Source organism: Sminthopsis crassicaudata, chromosome 3 (assembly GCF_048593235.1).
Source record: "Sminthopsis crassicaudata isolate SCR6 chromosome 3, ASM4859323v1, whole genome shotgun sequence".
In the NCBI taxonomy this organism is placed as follows: domain Eukaryota; kingdom Metazoa; phylum Chordata; class Mammalia; order Dasyuromorphia; family Dasyuridae; genus Sminthopsis; species Sminthopsis crassicaudata.
This window is the reverse complement of record NC_133619.1, coordinates 377477408-377502679: the sequence shown is the minus strand read 5'-3', so window position 1 is coordinate 377502679 and position 25272 is coordinate 377477408. Positions and strand designations below refer to the sequence as shown.

The following is a 25272-nucleotide window of genomic DNA, read 5'->3' as shown; positions in this document are numbered from 1 at the left end:
GAGATGATCATATGTTTTTTTTATTAATTTGGTTATTGATATAGTCAATTATGGTAATAGTTTTCCTAATATTGAACTAGCCTGCATTCCTGGTATAAATCCTACTTGGTCATGGGGTATTATTCTGGAGATGATTTTCTTTAATTTTTTGCTAGCATTGTATTTAAGATTTTTTGCATCAATGTTCATTAGGGAGATTGGTCCATAATTTTCTTTCTGTTTTCATCCTACCTGGTTTAGGTATCAATACCATGTCTGTGTGATAAAAGGAATTTGGTAGGACTCCTTCAATCCCTAATTTTTCAAATAGTTTATATAGCGGAGTTAAATTTTTTTTAAATGTTTGGTATAATTCACATGTAAATCCGTCTGGTCCTGGGGATTTTTTCTTAGGGATCTAATTAATAGCTTGTTCTATTTTTTTTTTCTAAAATGGAACTGTTTATCCAATTTACTTCTTCCTCTGTTAATCTGGGCAACCTATATATTTGTAGATACTTATCCATTTTTGCAATGTTCTTCTTTAAAATATAATCTTCTCTGGAAGCAGGTTTCTTGGGGGGCTTCTGGGAACAGCTTTCATTTCAGTTCAGTGTAATCACCCCAAATGCAGCCAGGGATTAAAATCCAAATCCTTTATTGTCTTTTTCAATTCTTTTCTCCTTTCTTGAGCCTGATTAGCTTTCTTAGAGGCCTATCTCTCTCCTTGGTTCCAAGAGATTAAGCTGGTTTCTCTGGCTTCTGAATCTCCTCAACTGAATCCTGGCTCAGGCTCAGAGCTTCTAGTGGGCTTCTCTTCTCTGACTTCTGAATGTCCTGGACTAGATCTTGGTTGAGGCTCCTAGCTTACGTATGATCTCTTAAAGGTGTGAATCTTGTAGAACTCTAATAAGTACTAAATACATTAGTGAACTAGAGAGCTGTTAAGTACCATGCTAAATTAGATAACTGAGTTAGCACCTTGTAAGAATCCTAACAAATTTCACTTAAATTATCAAATTTATTGGCATAAAGTTGGCCACAGTAGCTCCTAATTATTGCTGTAATTTCTTCTTCATTAGTGGCAAGTTCTCACTTTTCATTTTTAAGACTAACAATTTGATTTTCCTCTTTCCTTTTTCTGATCAAATTTACCAAGAGTTTATCTATTTTGTTGGTTTTTTCATAGAACCAACTCTTAGTTTTATTTACTAATTCATTTTTTTTCAATTTTATTAATCTATTCTTTTATTTTTAGAATTTCAAGTTTAGTATTTGATTGGGGTTTTTAAATTTGCTCTTTTTCTAGCTTTTCTTTTAGTTGCAAACCTAATTCATTGATTTTTCTCTTTCTCTATTTTATGCAAATAGGCCTCTAGAGATATAAAATTTCTCATTATTACTGCTTTGGCTGCATCCCACACATTTTGGTATGACATCTCATTATTTTCATTGTCTTGGGTGAAATTATTAATTGTGTCTGTTTTGCTGTTTCACCCAATCATTCCTTAAGATGAGATCATTTAGTTTCCAATTACTTTTTGGACTATTTTCCCCTGGCTTTTTATTGAATGTATTTTTTATTGCATTTTGATCTGAAAAAGATATATTTACTATTTCTGCCTTTCTGCACTTGAATTTGAGGTTCAATCCCCTCCCTTTTTTCCCTCAGATATAATACGTTTCCTTTGCCTCTTCACGAGATGTAGTGTTTCTACTTTTCTCTTTTTCTGGTACAATTTCCTTTCCACCTCTAGATACTTTTTTATATTATAGCAGTAAAACCAAATTATACATACACTCTTTATGTATACTCATAACAGAAATATAGTTCCCAGGATTTATTTTTACCTCTTTATGTTTCTCTTGAGTCCTACATTTGGAAGTCAAACTTTTTGTATAGTTCTGTTTTGTTTGTTTGTTTGTTTTTGTTTTTGTTTTTGTTTTTGTTTTTGTTTTTTTCCCATCAGAAATGGATGGAATTTACTTATTTAATTGAATAACCATCTTCTTCCCTGGATGACAAAGCTCCTTTTGGCTGGGTAAATTATTCTTGGTTACATACTAAGTTCCTTAGTTTTCAGAATATCAGATTACTTTAATGTGGACACTGCTAGATCCTGAGAAATCCTTATTGTGGCTCCTCTGTATTAGAATAGTTTTTTTTCTAGCTGCTTGTAATATTTTTTCCTTGGTCTGATAATTCTGAAATTTAGTCACAATATTTCTCGGAGTATTGATTTTGGGATTTCTTTCAGTAGATCAATAAATTCTTTCAGTGTCTATTTTACCATTCATTTCTATAATATCTGGGCAGTTGTCTTTGACAATTTCCTAAAAAATAGTGTGTAGGCTCTTTTTTCATCATGAATTTCAGGAAGTCCATCAATCCTTAGATTCTCTCTTCTAGATCTATTTTCCAGGTCTGTTGTTTTCTCAAATAGGTATTTAACATTTTTTTCATTATTTTTTTGGTTGTTGTTTTTGCTTGACTGATTCTTGATGTCTCCTTGAGACATTCATTTCTATTTGTTTACTTTTGATTTTTAATGAATTATTTTCTTCATTTACTTTTTTATTTCTTTTTTTAATAATTATCCAATTGTGTTTTTAAATGAGTTGTTTTGTTCTGTGCAATTTTTTTTTCCATTTCACCAATTTCATTTTTAGGAAGCTATTTTCTTTTTCCAATTTAGCTAATTCTGTTTTTCAGGGATTTAATTTCTTTATCCATTCTGTCTTTTAATAAGTAGGATGACTTATCCAGACCCTCTTGCAAAGCTTCCCTTTCCTTTCCCCATTTTTATTCTATCTCTCTTTTAAGAGCCTTTTTAATTTCTTTTATTAGAGCCTTGTGTGGTGGGTTTCAGATTATATAACCATTTGGGGCTTCATCTGGAGACAATCTGCTTTTAGTCTCCTTAGGGTTTGAAGTCTGCTCTCTTTCAGTATAGAAGCTATCTATACTTAGAGCCCGCTTTGCCTTTTTACTCATTTTGAAAAAAACAAAAAACAAAAAAATAAAAACTGCAGTCTGCTTTTTGGGAATGTTGTGTTACCAAGCTTCCTCAACAGATAACAGGAAGCAGCAGTGAAGCAGCAACGGGACACCAATGGCTGTGCTGGGATCAGCATCTGCACTGATATTAGCAGTTGCTAGCTGAGATCGTGCTGAGTCAGTCTAGATGCTGGGTGGGTGTGGCCAGGTTCTCCAGGGACTCTAGCATTTCAGGGTTATAGTATTTACCCCCTGTATTTATAGCTTCTCTGCTGATCTACTAGCTTGCTGCCAGGGCAAAGTAACTCACACTGTGGTCACATTCTCCCCACAGATTTTCCACTAGCTGAGACCACACTCCTCCCCTCTCTGGTCTGCTCAGTGTAAGCTGCCTTCCATGTTCTCACTGCCTGCCTGAGGTCTGGACCTGGTCTAACCATCCCTGCCTACAAGCAAAAACAGACCTTTTCTGGCAAATTTGGAGATTATATTCTCTTGGTAATGTGTTGTACTCCCAATATTTGTGGGTTTTGGCAGTCAAGCAGTAATTCTGAGCTTGTTTATAAAAAGTAATTTAAGGGTAAGCGAGACCTTAGACAGATGCTTATGTTTTCTCTGCTATCTTGGCTCCACCCCCAAGAATTTTTAATAGTATCTGACTGACTGTTATTTGGAAGAGTATTTAAACTTATTCTATTTCTCTATAAATAACAAACATAGGTGCAATGGGCAGAAGTTGTAAAGAGGTAGATCTTATAACGAAGGAAACTTGTAATACTTAGGATTATTAAAAACTGGAGTGGCCTATTTCAGAAGATAAATGATAACAAAAGTTGAATGACTACTTATAAGAAATTCTAAAGTATTTGTTCACAGAAATGAATGAAGAAATTTGGATGGCCCTTGAGGTCCCTTTCCATTCTGTGACTCTATAAGCATTCTGAGAACAGAATTTCAAAAACACATGACAAAAATAAATGCTAAGAATATTTCAAAACCAGGTCCTCTTAGAATACTAAGGAGATGGGATCTTGATCAATAATAGTCCTTCCAATAAGATCAATACTAAGAATGGAGTAGTCATTCCTTTCACTTAAGATACTCTACTAATCAGCTTTGAGTCAAGCCAAGATGGAAAGACTGATGGTAGAAGTTGGACCATGTAGGAAATGTTTGATGTAGAGAGAAGGGTAGGGAGGAAGGCTGGAAAATCCCCAGACTCCAAAGCAGCAAAAGAAGAGGAATTCTTACAGCCAGTAACCTCAGTGTAGAGATTGATGTCTGGAGAGTTTTGGAAAGTGATTTACTACCTGGAAGGTATGTTCCACTTGGATATGAACCTGATTGAATTATTTTAATGCAGCAACCCTGTCTTCTTATAAATATAACAAACACATCATATCAAACATCTTTAGACTTGCATTACCAGTCAATAGTACAGATCGAAGGTCTTTTATATTTAAAAAGTCAGATTCTATCCTGTTGAGATATACATAAGTCCTTAAAGGAGCCAAGTCATGAACTTCATGCTAATTGTTCTTACTACTCATATTTAAATAATTATTTTCTTTAAAATATAACCAATAAGTGTATGTGTATAGATCTAAGTAAATGTCTAAGTAAACAAACTCAAATGATTACCTTTTTTCCCTTGAGGATCCTGACAGTTTTCATGAACACAAAGGCCCCAAGCTGACCAGGAAGAAACCATACAATCTGTAGAGCAAGGAATGTTGCAGAGTCTGGAGATTGGAGGAGCAGGTCCTGAGCATAATTTCTTGTCCACAGGCCTAAACACTGAAGGGAAAACAAATGTTAGTCCAAGTTGCATTCCTTAAATATAATTGATTCACTTCATTCCTGAAAATTCATCTTTCTCTCTGGGTCACCTCTAGAGACAAAGAATAAGGTATTGTGTAAAACATTTCATATGCTCATGTTATAACACTCAGATTTAGTGTTAGAAAGAAATTTTTGTTTCTTCTTTTTAAAGCAATGATTATATTTTTCATTTTGCTGGTGAGGAAACTGCTGTCTCTCATAAATTGAAAACATTTATTTAAGATCACATAATTAATAAGCTTCAGTATCTAAGCTTGAATTCATTTTCTATGTCCAAAGCTGTTAGGATTACCAGGTGAGAACTCAGGTTGTCTGGACAGTGATAAGGTGAGAATTCAGGTTGACTTGACAGTTCTCTGGCTCAGACCTTTGGTTCGGCCCTTTAAAGGGAGTTTACACTTTAGGAATTCTAGGAGGAGCAAGCTCATTGGTTAAAGTAATGTTTCCCAGAAGCCCTTGCTTATCCCACGCCCATTCTCTGGGAGGATAAAAGAAGGGCAGCATTGGGTCTGAGAGAATCGACTCTGAGATAAGTCTTGACGCCAGGCAGGCTGAAAGGAGACCAGTCTGATTTGAGAAAGGACAAGAGTTGGAGGAGATTCAGAGCTCCCAAGAAACCTGTGCACAGAGGAAAAGATTTTACAGATCTCCTCCCAGAGAAGGATTATAATTGAGCAGACGACCAGACCCTCACAATTCAAGAACATTACACAAAGCCAATGATTTGCTTAATCAGAATGCAAGATGAATGATGAAATTAGTCCTAGTAACAGAATATTTTTCCACTATGAATTAATGTTTTCAAGGAAATTTAAGAAAAGATCTAGAAATATCTTAGACACCAATCATCTAGAATTATGATTTTTTTCAGTACTGCAAAATTTCAAGATGAGGTTATCCTGACTGCATAAATGACTGGATTGGGATTAAAAAATAATAATAATAAAAATCTAGCCCTGAAGGCAGTTGCTTAGCATAATCAATCTACTGCTGTGATTCCCCTAGAGGGTGGGGCTCATGGAGACACTAAAGAAAAATGGCCTGCTGAGCACAAAGAAAATGCAGGATCTGTGACTGCAAAACTGGCTTGGGGAAATCAGCTTCATCTAAAAGGGGGAAGAAGACAGAGTACATAATATTACAGTGTAGGATTCAGACAAGTGTGGTCATCCTGACCTGGGGAGCAAATAAGTAGTCAGACTAAACCCTTTTCTGCTTTGCACTTCTCAACCACAGGTTGTGCCAAGTAACTAAATTGAAGAACAGGAGTTTTCAGAAGTCATTTTACTGTTTTGAGGGCCTGGAATCATAATTAAATCATTGCAGCAACAAAAAATGAAGCTTTATGACAACAAAATATTGTACCAAAAAGGTGAGAATGTTTTTAAAATTAATAACCCCATTCCTCTGATATTTTTAGTCAATTATTCAGTCAGTCCAAAAGAATTTATTAACTGCTACTGTATGCCAGGCGCTGTGTTAAGGGCATTATAATAAAAATATATCAATTAATTAATTAATTAAGGAAAAAGTTAAACTCTCTATTAAAGCTCCTATTAAGTTTATTAAGATCACTTGCATGTCTTTTTTCAATAGCTGAGCAATAATATTTAACAGCTTTTTATTGCTAAATTTCAGGGTCCCCTTTGTTTTTGAGCTTGAAGCCTAATTGCCTTAATGGCTTATCAGTCAAAAAGCAAGAGATAATCTCTGCTCTCATGGAGACTATAACCTCATAAAGAGGTAGGGCAAACACAACAGAAAATTTAAGTCTAATATTAGTAGAAACATGTAGTCAATGAGAACTGTGTAAAGATAAACATATGGAAGGAAGGAGTCAAATCCATTTATTTATTTATTTTTGCTGAGGCAATTGGAGTTAAGTGAATTGCCCATGTCTGAGGTCAGATTTGAATTCAGAGCCTTTTGACAGGAGTAAAAATTTTAACTAGTCAAAAATGCATTACCTTAATGAGGATTTTATTTTATTATGACAAATTCAGACTTGAATGTAGGCTAGGAACAAGAAGGACAAGGACTTCACTCCCCTTCATTAACTTTTATTCTGGCTCAAAATGATAAAAAAAAAAAAAAAAATGTGGAATCTTTTTTTTTTTTTTTCTTTTTTTATGGTCAACTATTAGCATTACTTTTCTTCTGTTATAGGACTCAGTTTTCTTCATCTGTAAAGTGAATCAAACTAGGATAATATCTTATCATTTTTTTATTGTTGTTTGTTTTGTTTTGTGGGGTTTTTTTTTTTTTGTTTGTTTTTATTTTTGTTTTTTGTTTTTTGTTTTGTTTTGCTGAGGCAATTAGGGTTTAGTTACTTGCCCAGCATCTCACAGCTAGGAAGTGTGAAGTAATCTGAAACCACATTTGAATTCAGACCTACCTGACTTCAGAGCATGTCAATTCCCTGTCACATTTTAAGGATGAGATTTAGGACATTTAAAAGCATAAAATAAAATAATAGGATTATAAAAGAAACTAATTATGAAAGGAAGTAGGAAAGTTTTTAACTAGACAAAATATGTCACAAGAAGATCCATAAGGAGGTTCTTTATATTTTTAATTATCTTATTCTATAAACCTATGATATTTTACTTTGTAACTGCCTCAAGCCAGGTATGTCTAGCATGGTACAAGGTTATGCACACAGTTAAGTAGATAAATAATGTTAATGGGTTTAAAGTGATATCTCTAGAGACATCACTACTCATAATTCTATTGTATTTTTTCCTAGCACAACAGCTAACACAGAATTAGACATAGAGAAGAAACTTAAGAAATACTTAGCTGACAGACAGACAACCTGAATGAAACAGTGTTTTGAAAGAAGAAAGGGACAGCATGTAATACAGAAGTGGCAGGACAGGAGATTCTCACCAAAATGACTCCTGGGAGAGAAGAGCAAAGTTCTGACAATGGCATTCATTCCTGAGTATTTGATGCTTTTGACAGATTCTTGATTTTAATATACCTCAATAAATGCTACAAGTCTAAAGGCAGCAATTTCTGTGGTGTTGTGTTTAAAAATGTTTTATTCTGGTATTGAAACAGTAGGCTTAGTTCAGCCTCCTCTTTGTCATAGACACCCATGGGCCAAATTCTCTCCAGTCACATAAATCACTGCTTAGTCCTAAGGCACTGAATAGCTTTAGGCCAATAACCAGTGATCCTTTGTCTTTTTTTTCTCATAGTTCCTCCATGACATAGCTGTTGCAACCAGCATGGAAGAAGCCCATCACATATTACAAAAGTCAGTCAATGTTGATGGGCTAACCAGAAAACTCTTTCATTCATTATAGTTTTTAGGCAAAATAGGAGACATCAATAAATTTAATGAATTAGCCCAATTTATGGTGCTACTTTGTATTTGTAAGCAGTTAAACTATGTCCCTTTTGATTCCCTTGAAATCTGAAGACATCCAAGAGTCTCCCTAACTGCCTAACAGATCATCTAGGATAATTATATTATCATCTTGTTATTTGACATGTCTCATTTGAAATAGGCAAAGCAAACTAACTTAACCAGAAAAACCTGAAGACTGAAAATAGTGACTGAGAAATAACCTTAAAGTATAACTGACTCTGTACATTGAATATCATTCAACAGGGGTAAGATTTTGTATAGGTGGCCTTTTTTTTTTTTTTAAGTTTACAAAGTGTTTTAATTGAAGGGTATATATATATATATATATATATATATATATATATATATATATATATATATATATATATATATATATATATATATATATATATATATAATATTTAATACCAAAAGTATCAGGGCAGATTAAATTGTACAATGACCTTTGGGACATTATATCATTTGACCTCCCCATAATAACTCTTTGAATTAAATATTATTGTAATCTATCTCTTGCAGATAAGTAAATTGAACCAGGCAAGGTCACATAGCTAATATTTGTGATAAGATTCAAATTCAGGTCTTCCTGAGTACAATTACAATGTTCTATCAACTGCACCATTCAGCTGCCACTTAATTCAGTCTCCTAATTTTACAGATGACAAAACTGAGACCCTCCAACTCAATAAACCTTTATTAAGCACTTCCTCTGTAGGAGGAACTAAGTGCTAAATGCTGGGAAATACAAAAAAGAGGCAAAAAGCAGACCCTGACTTCAAGAAGAATACAATCTAAAAGGAGACTGATTCAAGATTACATAAATAGAAAGATTCATAAGCAGGATTTGACTCATACTTCTTTGATCTCAGAACAAGTTATCATCCCACGGTTCTAGTTCTACTTGAGACTAATAGTGGAAAGGGAGGAAACGGAAAATTTCAAAAGGGAAAGGGGCTGACTCATGGTACTTTCAATAGCAATTGGTTATATACCATCTTGAGGTCAGTTCTTTGGTCAGCTTTGATTACTATTCTACACTCCTGCTTCTCTAAATATTTACCTGATTATCTTTCAAGCATTTAGGGATGCCTTAATTCCTTTTCATAGACATCTGCTCTATTTATTCCTATCTTTTTCTCAAGTCATATTTAGAATACACCTTTAAAAATATTTTATTTTTGTTTTGAACTTAATATATGAAAAATAAAATGGGTATTTCCATATATGTAATATGAGAAAAAGAGGAAACTGTAGATTTCTGTTACATGTAGCTTATTTTTCCTTTTGAGTACATAATAAGTTCATCCTAGAACTTTTAAAGATTTCCTGCTTTGTTTATTTTGGGCTTTCTTTTTTTTCCTTTCTGTATTTAAAAAAAATTATATCTCAATTACCCCTTTTCTCATCTTTTTTATTATTTTATAATTATAACATTTTTTACAACATTATCCCTTGTGCTCCCTTCTGTTCTGAATTTTCCCCTACTTCCCTCCACCCCTTCCCCTAGATGGCAGGCATTCCCATACATAGTAAATATGTTATAGTATATCCTAGATACAATATATATGTGCAGAACTGAATTTTGTTGTTGTTGTTGCAAAGAAGAATTGGATTCAGAAGGTAAAAAATAACCTGGGGAGAAAAACAAAAAAATGGTAACATTTTACACTCCTTTCCCAGTGTTCCTTTTGTGGGTGTAGCTGATTCTGTCCATCATTGATCAATTGGACTTGAATTAGCTCTTCTCTATGTTGAACATATCCACTTCCATCAAAATACATCCTCATACAGTATCATTGTTGAAGTGTATAATGATCTCCTAGTTCTGCTCGTTTCACTCAGCATCAGTTGATGTAAGTCTCTCCAAGCCTCTCTGTATTCATCCTGTTGGTCATTTCTTACAGAGCAATAATATTCCATAACATTCATATATCATAATTTACCCAACCATTCTCCAATTGATGAGCATCTGTTCATTTTCCAGTTTCTAGCCACTACAAAAAAGGCTGCCACAAACATTTTGGCACATACAGGTCCCTTTCCCTTCTTTAGTAGATCCTTGGGATATAAGCCCAGTAGTAGCACTACTGGATCAAAGGGTATGCACAGTTTGATAACTTTTTGGGCATAATTCCAGATTGCTCTCCAGAGTGGTTGGATTCTTTCACAATTCCACCAACAATGCATCAGTGTCCCAGTTTTCCCACAGCCCCTCCAACATTCATCATTATTTGTTCCTGTCATCTTAGCCAATCTGACAGGTGTGTAGTGGTATCTCAGAGTTGTCTTAGTTTGCATTTCTCTGATCAATAATGATTTGGAACACCCTTTCATATGAGTGGAAATAGTTTCACTTTCATCATCTGAAAATTGTCTGTTCATATCCTTTGACCATTTATCAATTGGAGAATGGCTTGATTTCTTATAAATTAAAGTCAATTCTCTGTATATTTTGGAGATGAGGCCTTTATCAGAACCTTTAATATAGGTGGCAGTTTTAATGTGAAAAATTGTTCTCGGGGATGTACTTTGTTTTTAATAAGAAAAGGATTGTAGATGAAATATAATCTCAATCAAAAAATGAATCAGTGAAATGAAAAATTCTAGTGTTCATTAGCATGTTTACCATTCTTAAAGGAAAAAAAATGGATGACTTTGCACTTTCTTCTTTATAATGAAATCAAACTTTAGTCACAAGCACAATGCTTACCTCATAATAAGCATTTAATAAATGTATTTTGTATTAAATTGGATTTCATAATTAATGTCAAATAAAGTCAAATGAACAAATTCAGACAAATAGTAAATACTTGGAGAAGTCAAGTCACATATGATCTTAAGAATCATAGAATTTAAAGCCCATCTTGTTCAACTTTCTGGTTTTAGAGATGAGAATGTCCATAGTTTTGTTTCTCTAAGTCATTCAAATAATATAAAAATATATCTTATTATTATATCTTACCAAAGAAATTCCTCACCTTAGAAATGCATAATTATAGCAACTATAAGTTATATAGTATTTTAAGCTTTGGAAAGTACTTTTTACTTGCATATATCCATGTCTGTCTTCTCCTTTGAAGCTCACAACAATCCTGTGATGTACTAAGATATTGTTGTCATCTTACAAATGAGGAAACTGGTACTATGAAAAGCTAAATGACTTGCCAAGGGTCACATAGTAAGTAGCAAAATTGGATTAAAATATAAATACCCCTTGTCTATAATTTCAGAATCAATGCTGCTCTTGTGCAACTATATAAACACTTTATCTTCCTCCTAGCTTCTTTTGTATAACATAACCCACAAGAAAGTAGAAATAATTTCCTTTGTAAATTGTATATCTCCCCTAGAATCTAATTCTGTATGGAAACAACCCCATTTACATATATTTGTTAAATACTGAACAAATCAAATAAAAAACTAACAATATGTTAATACATTAAAATAAAATTCATCTTTTAAATGCAGAGATTACTTTGGGTCCATTTTTCCAAGGCACAATAGCACTCATCTGTCTTTGTTACAATTATGCTATTTTAGGGGTAATCAAGGAATCAGTGCTCTCATTTATAAGAGATTGATTCCATCTTGTCTTTTCTGATATTTATTTGGATGCATATAGCATCGCTATAAAACATTCCTTAAACAACTAGACAAAGAAGTGTCTGTTCTGCTTGTCTTTTAGATCTGCAGGAGAGAATTAGTGTGGTATATTAGAAAGAGTGTGAATGTCACAACATCTCACTCCTAGTACCAGCTTTGCCATTCATCCACTGCCTAGCTTCATGATTTTAGGCAAATTCCTTCAAGCCTCAATTTGTTTAAAAATGAAGGCATAGGACAACTTCTAAGTTTCCTTCCAATTCTGACTATTTAGGTTTTCAGCCAACCAGTTATGCCTTCAGATGATTTTACACAAGTTATGCGATGACCAAAATAACATTAAGTTATATGCTTTCAGTCTTCAAATTTAAATATATTCTTCATAAATGCTAGAGGGGATTTTAATTCAAGGAGTCATAACCCTTCCTCCCTACTCCTTAGGCACTCCAGAAGACAATGGTAATATTAAATGGCAGTAGCTAAAATTTAATTCAAAACTAATGAGATATGCTACTTATGTAAAAATGCTTCTTTCCAAATGATTTTTGAAAAACAATATTGCCTTTGACATATTCATTTAGGGAGTACAGTGACTTGGCAGGAGTCCAATACACCTTACTGATAAAATAAATAAGCCTTTTCTACAGATTGAAGCACTCAGATGATAGAAGGGGTAAGATAAAAAATATTACAATTTGAACCATAAAGCTATTTTCCTTCAAGAAGCTTCATGTGTTACTTCATATGCCTTTCACCACTGGGATTTGCAAAATAATCTATCATTCTTTTAACTTACTTGGCTAGGATGAAAGCAAATCTGTCTGTTAGCACTTATAGGCAGCTTAAAGAATTAAATTATATCACATCTTATTATGCCTAATAAAGCTTAAATTTAGCCATATTGTGCCTCTCTTGGCAAAATAGTATGTATCACAATTTGGCAGGAGAATGTGTGTATATGTAAAGCAAATTTAATACCTAAAAATAATTTTCCAATTAGAAATAATTATGGGAAATTTGGCTACATATCAATATGTCTTCCAAATTTCATTCATTTTATATAGCCTGTTATGAAATGCCCAGAAACTAATGAGTTTTCTTAAATTTTACAGAGTGACAATAGCATGATATTAGTTTTATACATAATAAAGATGAAAGGAAAACAAATAAATTATAAAATCTATTTTAAAAGTTCAGAATCAGCATATGGCAGCTAGTTATATAGAGATAGACTACAAAGGTAGACTAACATTTTTATACAATATTACATTATTATCAAATTTTCCCACCTAAAATATTTTTAAAACCTAACATCCATTTTTCTTTCCCTTTAAGAATGGTAAACATGCTAATGAACACTAGAATTTTTCATGTCACTGATTCATTTTTGATTAAGATTATATTTCACCTACAATCCTTTTCTTATTAAAAACAAAGTACATTCCTGTATATACATGTGTATGTATATATACAATGTAGAATGTAATGGGGCAAAGAAGGAATGTGAAACCACTTTCAAAAATGAGAGAGAATTCACTTTCAGTTTTTTGGGGAAAAAATTATGAAATATTTCCTGGAGAACATAATTCCCAAGTTAGACTTGGAAAGAACAATAAAATTTCAATAACAATTATAATAGAATTTAAATATCACTTCAAGATCAATAAAATGCTTTTACAAATATTATCTCATTCCTTAACATAGCCTGGAAGATAGGTATTTTTTGTTATTTTCATTTTACAGAGGTTAAAACTGAGACAAATAGAGATCAAGAAACTAGCCAAATTTTATACAGCTAGTAAATATCTGAGACTGGACCTGACTTCAAGTCTTCCTAATTCTAGGCATCCACCCGAAAGACCGACACATTAAGATAATTTGTTTAGATACAAAGTCAGCATGTATAGGTTCAGAGAAATGGGGGCATGTATAACAAGATCAGAAAAGAAATAGTTGCTCAATTTTTCTGAAATATAGAGGGCATGAAGGAGGATAGAATGGAATAACATTGTAAGAACAGATTGAAATCAGAATAAAGAGAGCCTTAAATATCAAACTGAACAACTGGTATTTTTCTGCCTAAATTACATACAAAGATTTAATTTCTTTCTCTTTTTCCCTTTTTTCCCCCAGGGCAAAAATATTACTTGTTATTATCATAAACTTATTATATATGTTAACTGAAAATGGCATCTCTTATCCTTTACAATATCAAAAGAAGTCATTGTCATTTAAAAAACAAAGGGGCAAAAGTGATGATTTAAAGGGATGGAATAAAAGGTATAGATAAGAGAGGAAAAACAGAAAAAAAGTAGAAGAAAGTTATTTGTTTACAACAAAATTCAGACTCCACTCTAGGTCTGCTGAAATAGATCACTGAGATGATCCTGTCCTCTCTAACACTACATTAGCAAAATGAGTACAAGTTCTCTCAGTTTTCATCAAGCAAAAAAGACTTTGACTCTACATTTTGTTCTTCTGTGAACACCTAGTGATTATTAGAACAGCATCTGACAGGAAGAACAAGTTTGATAAAAGTTGATTGACTCTGTTTAGTATCTGAAAGCCTTCCAAGCTAATTTCAGAGAAGTTCATCATCAGAGAGCTACACTAGGTGTTATAAGAGCACTTAGAGGAACTCTTGAAGGAATCTATAGCATTGTACTGGAAGTGAGGGATAGGTGTGGAGGGGGTAGTGGTTAGGATATTGGTGAAAGGAACTTAGGGTATAATGCCAGAGAAACTGAGATTAGAGATTTTTTAATATTTTATTTGGATTTCTGAGAGGGAGAGATTATGCTGGGGACATGATGCTCCCAGGGCTGATGTCCAAAGCACCTAGCTGCGAATGTGAGTTCTCAATGACATATATATATCCTTGGCTCCAAGCTTGGAGCTCTAAGACAAAGAGGGGGATGGTGGAGTCCAAACTCTGGTAAGCAGGAATCTCCAGACAGGGACCATCAATCCAATTCTGACAGGTTGGGGGGAGGACCATACATTCTTACAAACTGGGAGTTAAGGAGGTGTCCAGCTTAGAGCCTCCAGGAAGTCTGGACTCCCCCTTATCTTGAGTTTACACATTGACAATTTATAACCTTAGAATAAGTAGCCCTGAGTTATATCAGTCTTAATGAACCAGAGGAAGAGATTGCAACTAAGGGGATTGAGGCAGAACAATTAGGGAAACTGAGACAGGACCAATTTAGAGAAACTGAGGCAAGACAATTAGGAAACTGAGGCAGGACAATAAAAGGGAACTGTGGCACAACAAGTATATGAGTCATTTACAATCATAAAACAGAACTGGCAGTTAAGTCTCCAAGTAATGAAGAGCTTTGTTTCCAAAGTTTACTTCTATTTGAGTTCTTTAATTCTTGGAATTTGTTATAATTCAAAAAATAAAAATAAAAAATATTTGTTATAATTCAGTAATTTTTTACTCTTATCCAACTTTCTGTGTCCCTATTTGGGGTCATTGTGGCAAATAGAGATTAAATGACTTGCTCAGAGTCACATAACATAAGATCAGATTTGAACTCAGACTTAGTAACTTCTAGTCCAGTGCTCTCAACTGTGCCAAAATTCACTCACAGAAAGCCTTTATATGATCTAAGATGTGATGTCTAAGTTAGAAACTGAAAAGGAAGTTGAAACAGATTGTATTAAAAAGTATAAGTCTTTGAGGATTGTAAATATCATTTTGTGAAAATTAGTGAATAAAAATACAGTGGAGAAAATATTTAGTAATTTTATGAGGTAAAAGAGGGGATTTGAGAGTAAAGAATAAAAACTGGGAGGACATAAAAGCTAAAGATAATACTGATGAAATTTATTTCTAAATAGAGCAGTATATGCAATGAATGATAATCACGATTATTCAAATATCTTCTATTTTTATTTTCAGGTAGTTAATGGCTCAGAAAATGGGGAAAATAAACTGTCAAAATGGGGGGGGGGGAGAAAGAGAGTAACCAATGTTACTTTGTGAAAATTAAACATATTTTAACAATTTCGTATCAAATTCAAATTTAATGGGTGATTAGGCAAAGAAAACTCAGTCCTTTGAACTTGCATTGTATTCTCTACCTGCTACTAAAAGCCATAGAGAATTTAGCAGACCTGCTTCCAGAAATGCATTATGGAAGAATCCTTTTCCTCTCCACTTCACAGCTTGCATAGGTATTTTGTATTTCCTGTTGGTTTGTTGTGTGGTGAGAAAATTAGCTCCTGGACCAGCACAGAGTGTGCCTTTAAGTAAACCCAGTCTTGTAAGATGGGAAGGGGGAAGGAAAGACAGGGGAGATAGAATCGATGGTAATAGTAATGGCAGCAAAATTCAAATGAGTGTGAATTGATTACCTTGTGGGAATGTGGTTAAAAGAGTAACATCTTGGAATTTAAGAGAGCTGAGTTCTACTTGTAGACGGGCTGTGACCTTGAGTGGGTCAATTGGCTTTATTGAACTTCAGATTGTCTCATCTACAAAAAGAGGGGTTGGATTGCAGATCATCTGTCTGTTGAAACTTAAATATTCTATGATTTGCACATTCTTTGAACTATGAGACCAAATCTTTAAAAATTTGATCAAATCTTTTAAAATTTGAATACAGCAGCTCGGAAAACCTGTGTTCTCTATGAAGTCAGAATCCATATAATCTTAATTTCAATTCAATCAACAAGAGATAATATATGCATCTACAAAGTATGACATTTCCTAGAATATTTCTGAAGTAGTAGAGAGAATAAGAGATTTAAAATAATAGCTTTGTTGTAGAATTTTAGAGAGTGATTCTTCTTTTTTTACTACCTAAATTTCAAGGAACAATTACATGATAAAAATAAATGGAAATTATTTTTTTATATTTTAAACAGGAAATACTGGGATAAGTTGAATTGAAAAATCATACTATCATAATGTCTTAAGATATCACAGTATAATTCTAAGAGTAAGTCTTTCAGGAAGACTGTTTAGAAAGGAACTAGATTTCTAGTGGGAAACTCCTGAATTCCGAAACTTCCCTTACTAATTCAACTCAGTACTTCTTCCTTTACTAATTCAACTCAGTACTTTCTCAGGTAGTTTCCTACAACTCAGAGTAATTAAGTGGCTTGCCCAAAATCAAATAGCCAATATGTATCAGTATCAAAATTTGAAATTAGATCTTTTTTTACTAAATAGCAGGCTCTTATGCTACTAAAATATGCCTTACTCTTTAAGGCTAGCAAACACCTGAGTTAGCTTCCTCTTATTTCTCTCCAAATAACCTAATTATATTTATAATCCAAGAAACTCATTTATATGTGATCTGCTTTCTTATTGCTTACATAAAGGAGTTTACCACTAAAAATTATAGTACTGGAATTCAGTGTCTCATTTCTAACTACTTGGAAAAACAAAATCTTGCCTTTTTTTTTTTTTTTTTTTTTTTTTTTTTTTTTTTTTAAGAGTTGATACTGCCTGTTCACATAAAATTTCCAATTTGAAAGATAAGACCTGTGGTTTCACTGATATTGGGCACTTTCTGGGAAAGGAAACTCCTTCTTCCAATATTGATCCGCATATTTTATGCAAATTAATAGACTTAAAAGCTGTTTAAAGCACAGGGTATCATAAGCAGCTTACAAAAGTCCTGGGTGTTACCTAAAATAGATTAAAATGTAATTGAAAAATGTTTAACAAAAATAAGCAAAAATGGAATATAGGATAGATAAATGTTAATTTGTGGATTTCTAAGGATATATAGCCTTGATCACGGGATTCTCTTCTATTTGACCTTGATACCAATGTTTTATCAAACCAAAAGGTTAGATGATTTTTCCAGGCTCACAGATTCAATATGTATCAGAGTCAGTCCATGAACTCAGGTCACAGATCTAGGATCATAAAGTTACAACTTGAAGAGATTTCAGAAGCCATCTAGTTCAGCTGGTTCATTTCATATTATTAATGGTCTCCAAGAGGACCAATGACATCAGGAGAGTGATACATTGACTTACAAGTGAATTGGATTTAAGTGAGACAGAGCTGTGCAAAGTTATCAGCCTCACTGACTCAACCAGCATCCTCAGAGTCCATTGGTAAGGTATAAGTCAGGACAACTTGGTAATGGCCCAGGATGCTACAAGATGATTTTAGCATCTTCAAAGTGTTAAATGTTCCATGGCACCTACTTCAGCTGTCCTAATGGTCACTGGAACAAACTGTTTTCTGTCTATTCTTCTGAAGGAGGTCTTTACATGCTTAGAGTAGACATCATCCATCTCATCAATAGGCTTGAGGCCTATCAGTTACCCTTAATCTGGTTTACCCCATCTACCAAAATGGTTTTAGTGCAGTGTGGCCACTGATTATACTATAGATTCCTGGAGTCACCAGTGAATGTTGGATGAATATGGACAGATGAGCGGTCCTGAAAGGACTAGTTAATCCCTTATAAAGGTACTAGCCCTCCCTGAATACCCCATATACTGTATAAGGGAATAGTAAAGGAGATTTGAATTTGTAATATGAACAAGGAAATCTTATAAGTTCTTTACAAATATTATCTCATTTAATCCTCAAAAAAAGTGCAAGCTATAGACAGTAATTATTTTTATACTACTGTTGAGGAAATTGAATCAGACAGAGGTTCAGTGACCTTCTAGAGCCACAGTTCACTAAGAAGGGATTTGAAGTTATGTCTTCCTGATTTCAGGCCCAGTACTCCACCCACTAGCTTCCTCAAGTAAAGGGACTTAAGTTCAAATTTGGAGTGTGCTTCCTGTATTATCATGGCCAACACCTTTCCAGAATTTCATTTCTTCATCTGTTAATAAGGAGTTGGAAAATTAAAGTGATCTTTTTTCAGCCATATATTTATAGACTACCTGGAAAGAAGGAGGAAATAGATGAGAAGTTCTTATCAAGAAAAATAAATATTGTAATAGTGACTAAAGACTTCAGTTCCCCATATATCTGCTGGAATTCTTTCTACCAAAAGCGAAGAAGCTAATACATTTTGGCTTAACAGTGATAATTTCATTCAAGCAAATTTTGAAAAAATGAGGGAAATTGATATTCTACAAGCCTAATAATGAAGAACTAACTGCTATAGTAGAAATGACAAGGACCTCAGGAGGAAAAAAGCAATAATCCTTGGAATTCATGATACAAGAGAAAAAAATCTGGGAATAATCTCACATGATCCATACAATATGGGAGAACAGATTTCAGAGTTCAAAGAAAATACAAATAGGCTTCCATGGACTAAAACAAAGAATTCTTAAACAATAAAATGCTGATGGCATAAACAAAACAGTTCCAAAGAAAAAGAAAAGAGTGAGCTGCTGGTAGAAAATGATGTGGAGGCAATAACAGCTTCAACAAACTTAGATTTTTAAATAGAGAGGGAAGAAAGGGCAGATAATAGAGAATGAATATAATATAATACTATAATGTGTAAAAATTTGTCAAGACTAGCTAAAACAAATCATTTCACAAACAAATATATAATTATTGACTAGTTGAAACTATTGGCCATCTCTTGCTCCTGGATACTCTTTCTTTCCTGGGTTCTCACTCCATTCTTTTTATGTGCTTCTCTTCATATCTTTCTGGGGGCATCTTCTGAGTATGCTATTTTAAGTTCACAATTTATGTACTAACTATAGGCAGGGGAATACCATCCATTCCCTGTTTCAGAGGATTCTTTCCCAAATTACCTTTTCTTCTTTTTCTACATCCTCTGTCTTGGTCATCTCAAGAATTATCATGATTTTAAGTCACACATCTATATGGGTCACTCCTACATCCACATACTAGTCTTAATATCTCTTCTAAACACTAGTCCCAAATCTCCAAATGGCTATAGGACATTACTTCCATATCCCATAGGCATCTCAAATTAAACATGTTCAAAATAGAAAACATTATTGTTCCATTTGAATTCATTAAATTAAATTCATCTCTTTCTAAAAGCATGGCTAGAACATTGCACGTTCTTTTAAAAATATTTATTAATTTAATAAATATAACTCAATAGTAGTTACTCTAGATATTCCAGGTTCTTATAAATTTGATTCTTATAAAAAGCCCAGTCCCAGATGATTTCTTTGCAATCTTATGTAGGTTAATTAAATCAAAACTCAGACATGTGAAACTATCTATTCATTATGGTACAATAGATTAGTGAGAAAGTCAGCATTAGAAGCTAGGAATTATATTTCAAGCCAGTACTCTTTTCATTGCTCATGTTGTTTTCATTTCAAGAATTTTTCTTTAATTAAATATACTACACTCCTAATTACTCCTCCACTCCATGATTAAGATATCTCATTTTGTGCTCACTATTCCTGTATTATATCTTCCTTATCCCATCCTACTATACTCAGCGTTCTGTCCTAGTGGTATCAAAGAGCTGCAGATCTTTTGCAGCCCCAATATTTCTGATTGTGGAAGAAGCAGATGAAAATATATCTGGAAAATGTTTAACAAAATAAAAATACAATAGATGATAGATAAAATATTTTATTACTAAAGCAATATGCAGCCGGCAGGGATCCTTGTGTATGTATATATTACTGACCTCCTGTTCTAATCAAATTTGACCCACTGATCTCTCTTATATGAGGACACTATATCCCAATAGAGAGTGCTAAAAGACTTCACATCTTGTCAAATAAAGAGGAAGTACAAAGGAACATCATTCTTTAAAAAGGGTTCCAGAAGAAATTTTTAAGAATTTAAACAGAACAATTGAGGTTGTTTGGTGATAAGGAAGAAAATTCCTCTTTAGATATAAGCAAGGATACATAATGATGTCTGTGAGTATAAAAAGGTATTTTTAATAAACTTTTATTGATGTCTTTTCATTGTTTCTTACAGTACAGAAACATTCCATTATATTGGTAACACTGTTTATTTAGCCATTCTTCAACTAATGGATCATCTATATTTTCCCCCCTTTTTTTTTTTTTTTTGTTATTTCCAAAATGCTTTTATAAACAGTTTGGTATCTATAGAGTTTCTCTTTTTGTTAATAGCCTCTTTTGAATAAATGAATGACTAGCTGTAGAATCTCTGGTTCAAAGATTGTTGACATTTTTGTCACTTAATTAGCATAATTCCAAATTGTTTTCCAAAATATTTGTACTAATTCACAACTTCACCAATGACACATTAGTATCTTTCTTTCTTTCCTCAATCCATCTTTTGTCATTGACACCAATTTTCTGGGCAAAAGTTTGATTTGCATTTCTTTTGTTAATGATTTGAAATATTCCTTCAAAAACTTAATAATTTGTCATTCTTTTGATAACTTTCACATCATTTCTGATTTTAAATATATAATATACATATGCATGCATCACATATATGATTTATCACATATTTATGTGTGAAATAAAATACATATATATTGTGTGTGTACCGTGAATATATATGTATATGTATATATTATATATCTTTTATCTGATATATTTAAGGAAAATAGATTTTCCCCCCAATTGATCATTTCTCTTCAATTCACAATTTTATTTTTTCATTATTTGTAATTGTTCCCACCTCTTGACTTTTTAGGAATTCATCTCTTTTTCATAATTTTGAAATGACCTTCTCTTCCATTTTTTATAGTAAGCTCTATAATATTCAAACTGTGCAACCATTTTGAATTTATTGGGGAATATGGTAGACAATATTGTTCTAAGCCAAATTTAGGTCAGACTGCTTTTCAGTTTTCCCATCTATTTTTATCAAATACGAAATTTTTTCTAAGTTCCTTATATTTGGAAAGTTGCTTATGAAACACTAGATTATTAACTTCTGTTAGTTATAATTTTACTTTATATATTATATTGTTCTACATTTCTATTTAGTCTGAAATCTAGGAGTAATATTTCCCCTTCATTTTTAATATATTTCAATATTTCCTTGAAAGTCTAATTTTTTGTTTTTTTAAATGAAAATATAGATTTTTGTTTTATTTACCCCTATAAAGTAGGCTGTTGATAGTTTGGTATAGGGTTTAATTAATTATTTTTTTTAAATTTTTTAGCAAATTTATTATAGTTTAAAATGACCATGTTTATTCCAAAGTTTATTCAATGTAATTTTATTTTAGATCCTGTAACAAATAAAAATTGGTACTATTTCATGTAGACTTTTTTTTTTTTTTACTTGTTGAAATAGTTGTTTTGTTATACAAAAAGAATAGGATTTTGAGACAGCATACAATTAGATTGTGAAGGAAATAAAAAATGCACATGGACAAAATAGAGGGATTGGGAATTCTATGTAGCAGTTCATAGTCATCTCCCAGAGTTCTTTCGTGGGGTGTAGCTGCTTTAGTTCATTACTGCTCTGTTGGAACTGATTTGGTTCATCCCATTGTTAAAGATGGCCATATCCATCAGAATTGATCTTCATATAGTATTGTTGTTGAAGTATATAATGATCTCTTGGTCCTGCTCATTTCACTCAGCATCAGTTCATGTAAGTCTCTCCAGACCTTTCTGAAATCATCCTGTTGGTCATTTCTTATAGAATAATAATATTCCATAATATTCATATACCACAATTTATTCAGCCATTCTCCAATTGATGGACAGCCACATATTTTCCAGTTTCTGGCCACTACAAAGAGGGCTGCCACAAAGATTCTTGCACATACAGGTCCCTTTCCCTTCTTTAAGATTTCTTTGGAATATAAGCCCAGTGGTAAAACTGCTGGGTCAAAGGGTATGGATAACTTTTTGAGCATAGTTCCAAATTGCTCTCCAGAATGGCTGGATGTATTCACAATTCCAGTAACAATGTATCAATGTTCCTGTTTTCCCACATCCCCTCCAACATTCAGCATTATCTTTTCCTGTCATTCTAGCCAATCTCAAAGGTATATCTCAGAGTTTACTTAATTTGCATTTCTCTGATTAATAATGACTTGGAGCGTCTTTTCATATGGCTAGAAATAGTTTCAATTTCTTCATCTGAGAATTGTCTGTTCATATCCTTTGACCATTTATCAATTGGAGAATGGCTTGATTTCTTATAAATTAGAGTCAATTCTCTATATATTTTGGATATGAGGCCTTTATTGGAACCTTTGACTAAAAAATTGTTTTCCCAGTTTATTGTTTCCCTTCTAATTTTATCTGCATTAGTTTTATTTGTACAAAAACTTTTCAATTTGATATAATCAAAGTTTTCTATTTTGTGATCAGTAATGATCTCTAGTTCTTCTTTGGACATAAATTCCTTCCTCTTCCACAGGTCTGAGAGGTAAACTATCCTATGTTCCTCTAATTTATTTATAATCTCATTCTTTATGCTTAGGTCATGAACCCATTTTGACCTGATTTTGGTGTATGGTGTTAAGTGTGGGTCAATGTGGGTTTCTGCCATATTAGTTTCCAATTTTCCCAGCACTTTTTGTCAAATATTGAGTTCTTATCCCAAAAGCTGGGGTCCTTGGGTTTGTCAAACACTAGATTATTAAAGTTATTATTTTGTCCTTTGAACATAACCTATTCCACTGATCAACTAGTCTATTTCTTAGCCAATACCAAATGGTTTTGGTAACCACTGCTTTATAATATAATTTTTAGATGCGGTACAGCTGGGCCACCTTCATGTGATTTTCCCTTGAAATTCTTGACCTTTTGTTTTTCCATCTGAACTTTGTTGTTATTTTTTCTAGGTCATTAAAATAGTTTTTTGGGAGTCTGATTGCTATAGTGCTAAATAAATAGATTAGTTTAGGTTATATTGTCATTTTTATTATATTTGCTTGCCCAATCCAAGAGCATTTAACATTTTTCCAATTGGTTAGATCAGACTTAATTTGTGTGGAAAGTGTTTTGTAGTTTTGCTCATATCGTTTCTGATTTTCCCTTGCCAGATAGATTCCTAAATATTTTATACTATCGGTAGTTACTTTAAGTGGGATTTCTCTTTGTAAATCTAGTTGTTGGATTTTGTTAGTGATATATAAAAATACTGATGAGTTATGTGGGTTTATTTTGTATCCCGCAACTTTGCTAAAGGTGTGGATTATTTCTAATAGCTTTTTTGTAGAATTTTTGGGGTTCTCTAAGTATACCATCATGTCATCAGCAAAGAGGGACAATTTGGTTTCCTCATTACCTACTCTAATTCTTTCTCAATTCTTATTGCCAAAGCTAACATTTCTAATACAATATTGAATAGTAATGGTGATAGTGGGCAACCTTGCTTCATTCTTGACCTTATTGGGAATGGTTGCAATTTATCCCCATTACATATGATGCTTTGTCCCGGTCCAGCAGGACTCAGTTATTTGGGGAGTTGAGGGGGACCCAGCCTGAAAGAGAAATGGGCAAGAAAGAAGAGCGAGCCCAAGCAGATTCTTGTCAAGGTCTCAGTTTATTGCTCTTGGGGTACAGCCTATATAGCAAAAAAGCATGAGAAAGAGAAGTAGGGTTGGGCCTGGAAAAGAAGCAGAAGTGATGGAGAAGTAGGGTTGGGCTTGGGAAAGGAACATGGAGATGGCTGGTTCAATGAACAGGAACAGTATACAATGTTGGAATATTCTATGGTCGGCCAATTCTCGAAACTATTTGTCTGAGGGTAATGCCCACCTGTGGTCGGCTGATTCTCAGAACTATTTGTCTGAGGGTAATGCCCACTTAGAGGAGAGAGACACCTGGACCGAAGCCCTTGGCTCCCAACAATGCTTACTGATGGTTATAAGTAGATGCTACTGATTATTTTAAGGAAAAGTCCATTTATTCCTATACTCTTGAGTGTTTTTAATAGGAATGGATGTTGTATTTTATCAAATGCTTTTTCTACATCTATTGAGAGATCATATGGTTTTTGTTCATTTGGTTATATTTGGTTCATTTGGTTCATTATACTTATAATTTTCCTAATATTGAACCAGCCCTGCATTCCTGGTATAAATCCTACTTGATCATGGTTTATTATCCTGGGGATGATTTTCTGTAGTCTTTTTGCTAATATCTTATTTAAGATTTTAGCATCAATATCCATTAGGGAGATTGGTCTATAGTTTTCTTTCTCCATTTTCAACCTACCTAGTTTGGGTATCAGTACTATGTCTGTATCATAAAAGGAGTTTGTTAGGACTCCTTCATTCCCTATTTTTTCAAATAGTTTATATAGCATTGAATAGAATATATAGCATCTTGAATGTTTGGTAAAATTCTCATGTAAATCCATCTGGTCCTAGAGATTTTTTCTTAGGGAGTTGATTAAAAGCTTGTTCTATTTCTGTTTCTGAAATGGGACTATTTAAGCAATTTACTTTCTCCTCTGTTAATCTGGGAAACCTATATTTTTAGAGGTAGTCATCCATTTCACTTAGATTATCAAATTTATTGACATAAAGTTGGGCAAAGTAACTCCTTATTATTTCTCTAATTTCCTCTTCATTGGTGTAAAGTTCCCCCTTTTCATTTTTAAGACTAACAATTTGATTTTCCTCTCTCTTTTTCC

General features: G+C 33.2%; 1 protein-coding gene across 1 annotated transcript in view; it reads right to left on the bottom strand.

The window, feature by feature from the left end:
- The window catches only part of THSD7B (thrombospondin type 1 domain containing 7B), a 1297161-nt gene that overhangs the window by 717213 nt on the left and 554676 nt on the right, over positions 1 to 25272 (bottom strand). Inside the window, exon 6 of the mRNA XM_074301932.1 lies at positions 4619 to 4774. Coding sequence (XP_074158033.1) covers positions 4619 to 4774 — 156 coding nt within the window. The remainder of the gene's footprint in view (positions 1 to 4618; positions 4775 to 25272) is intronic.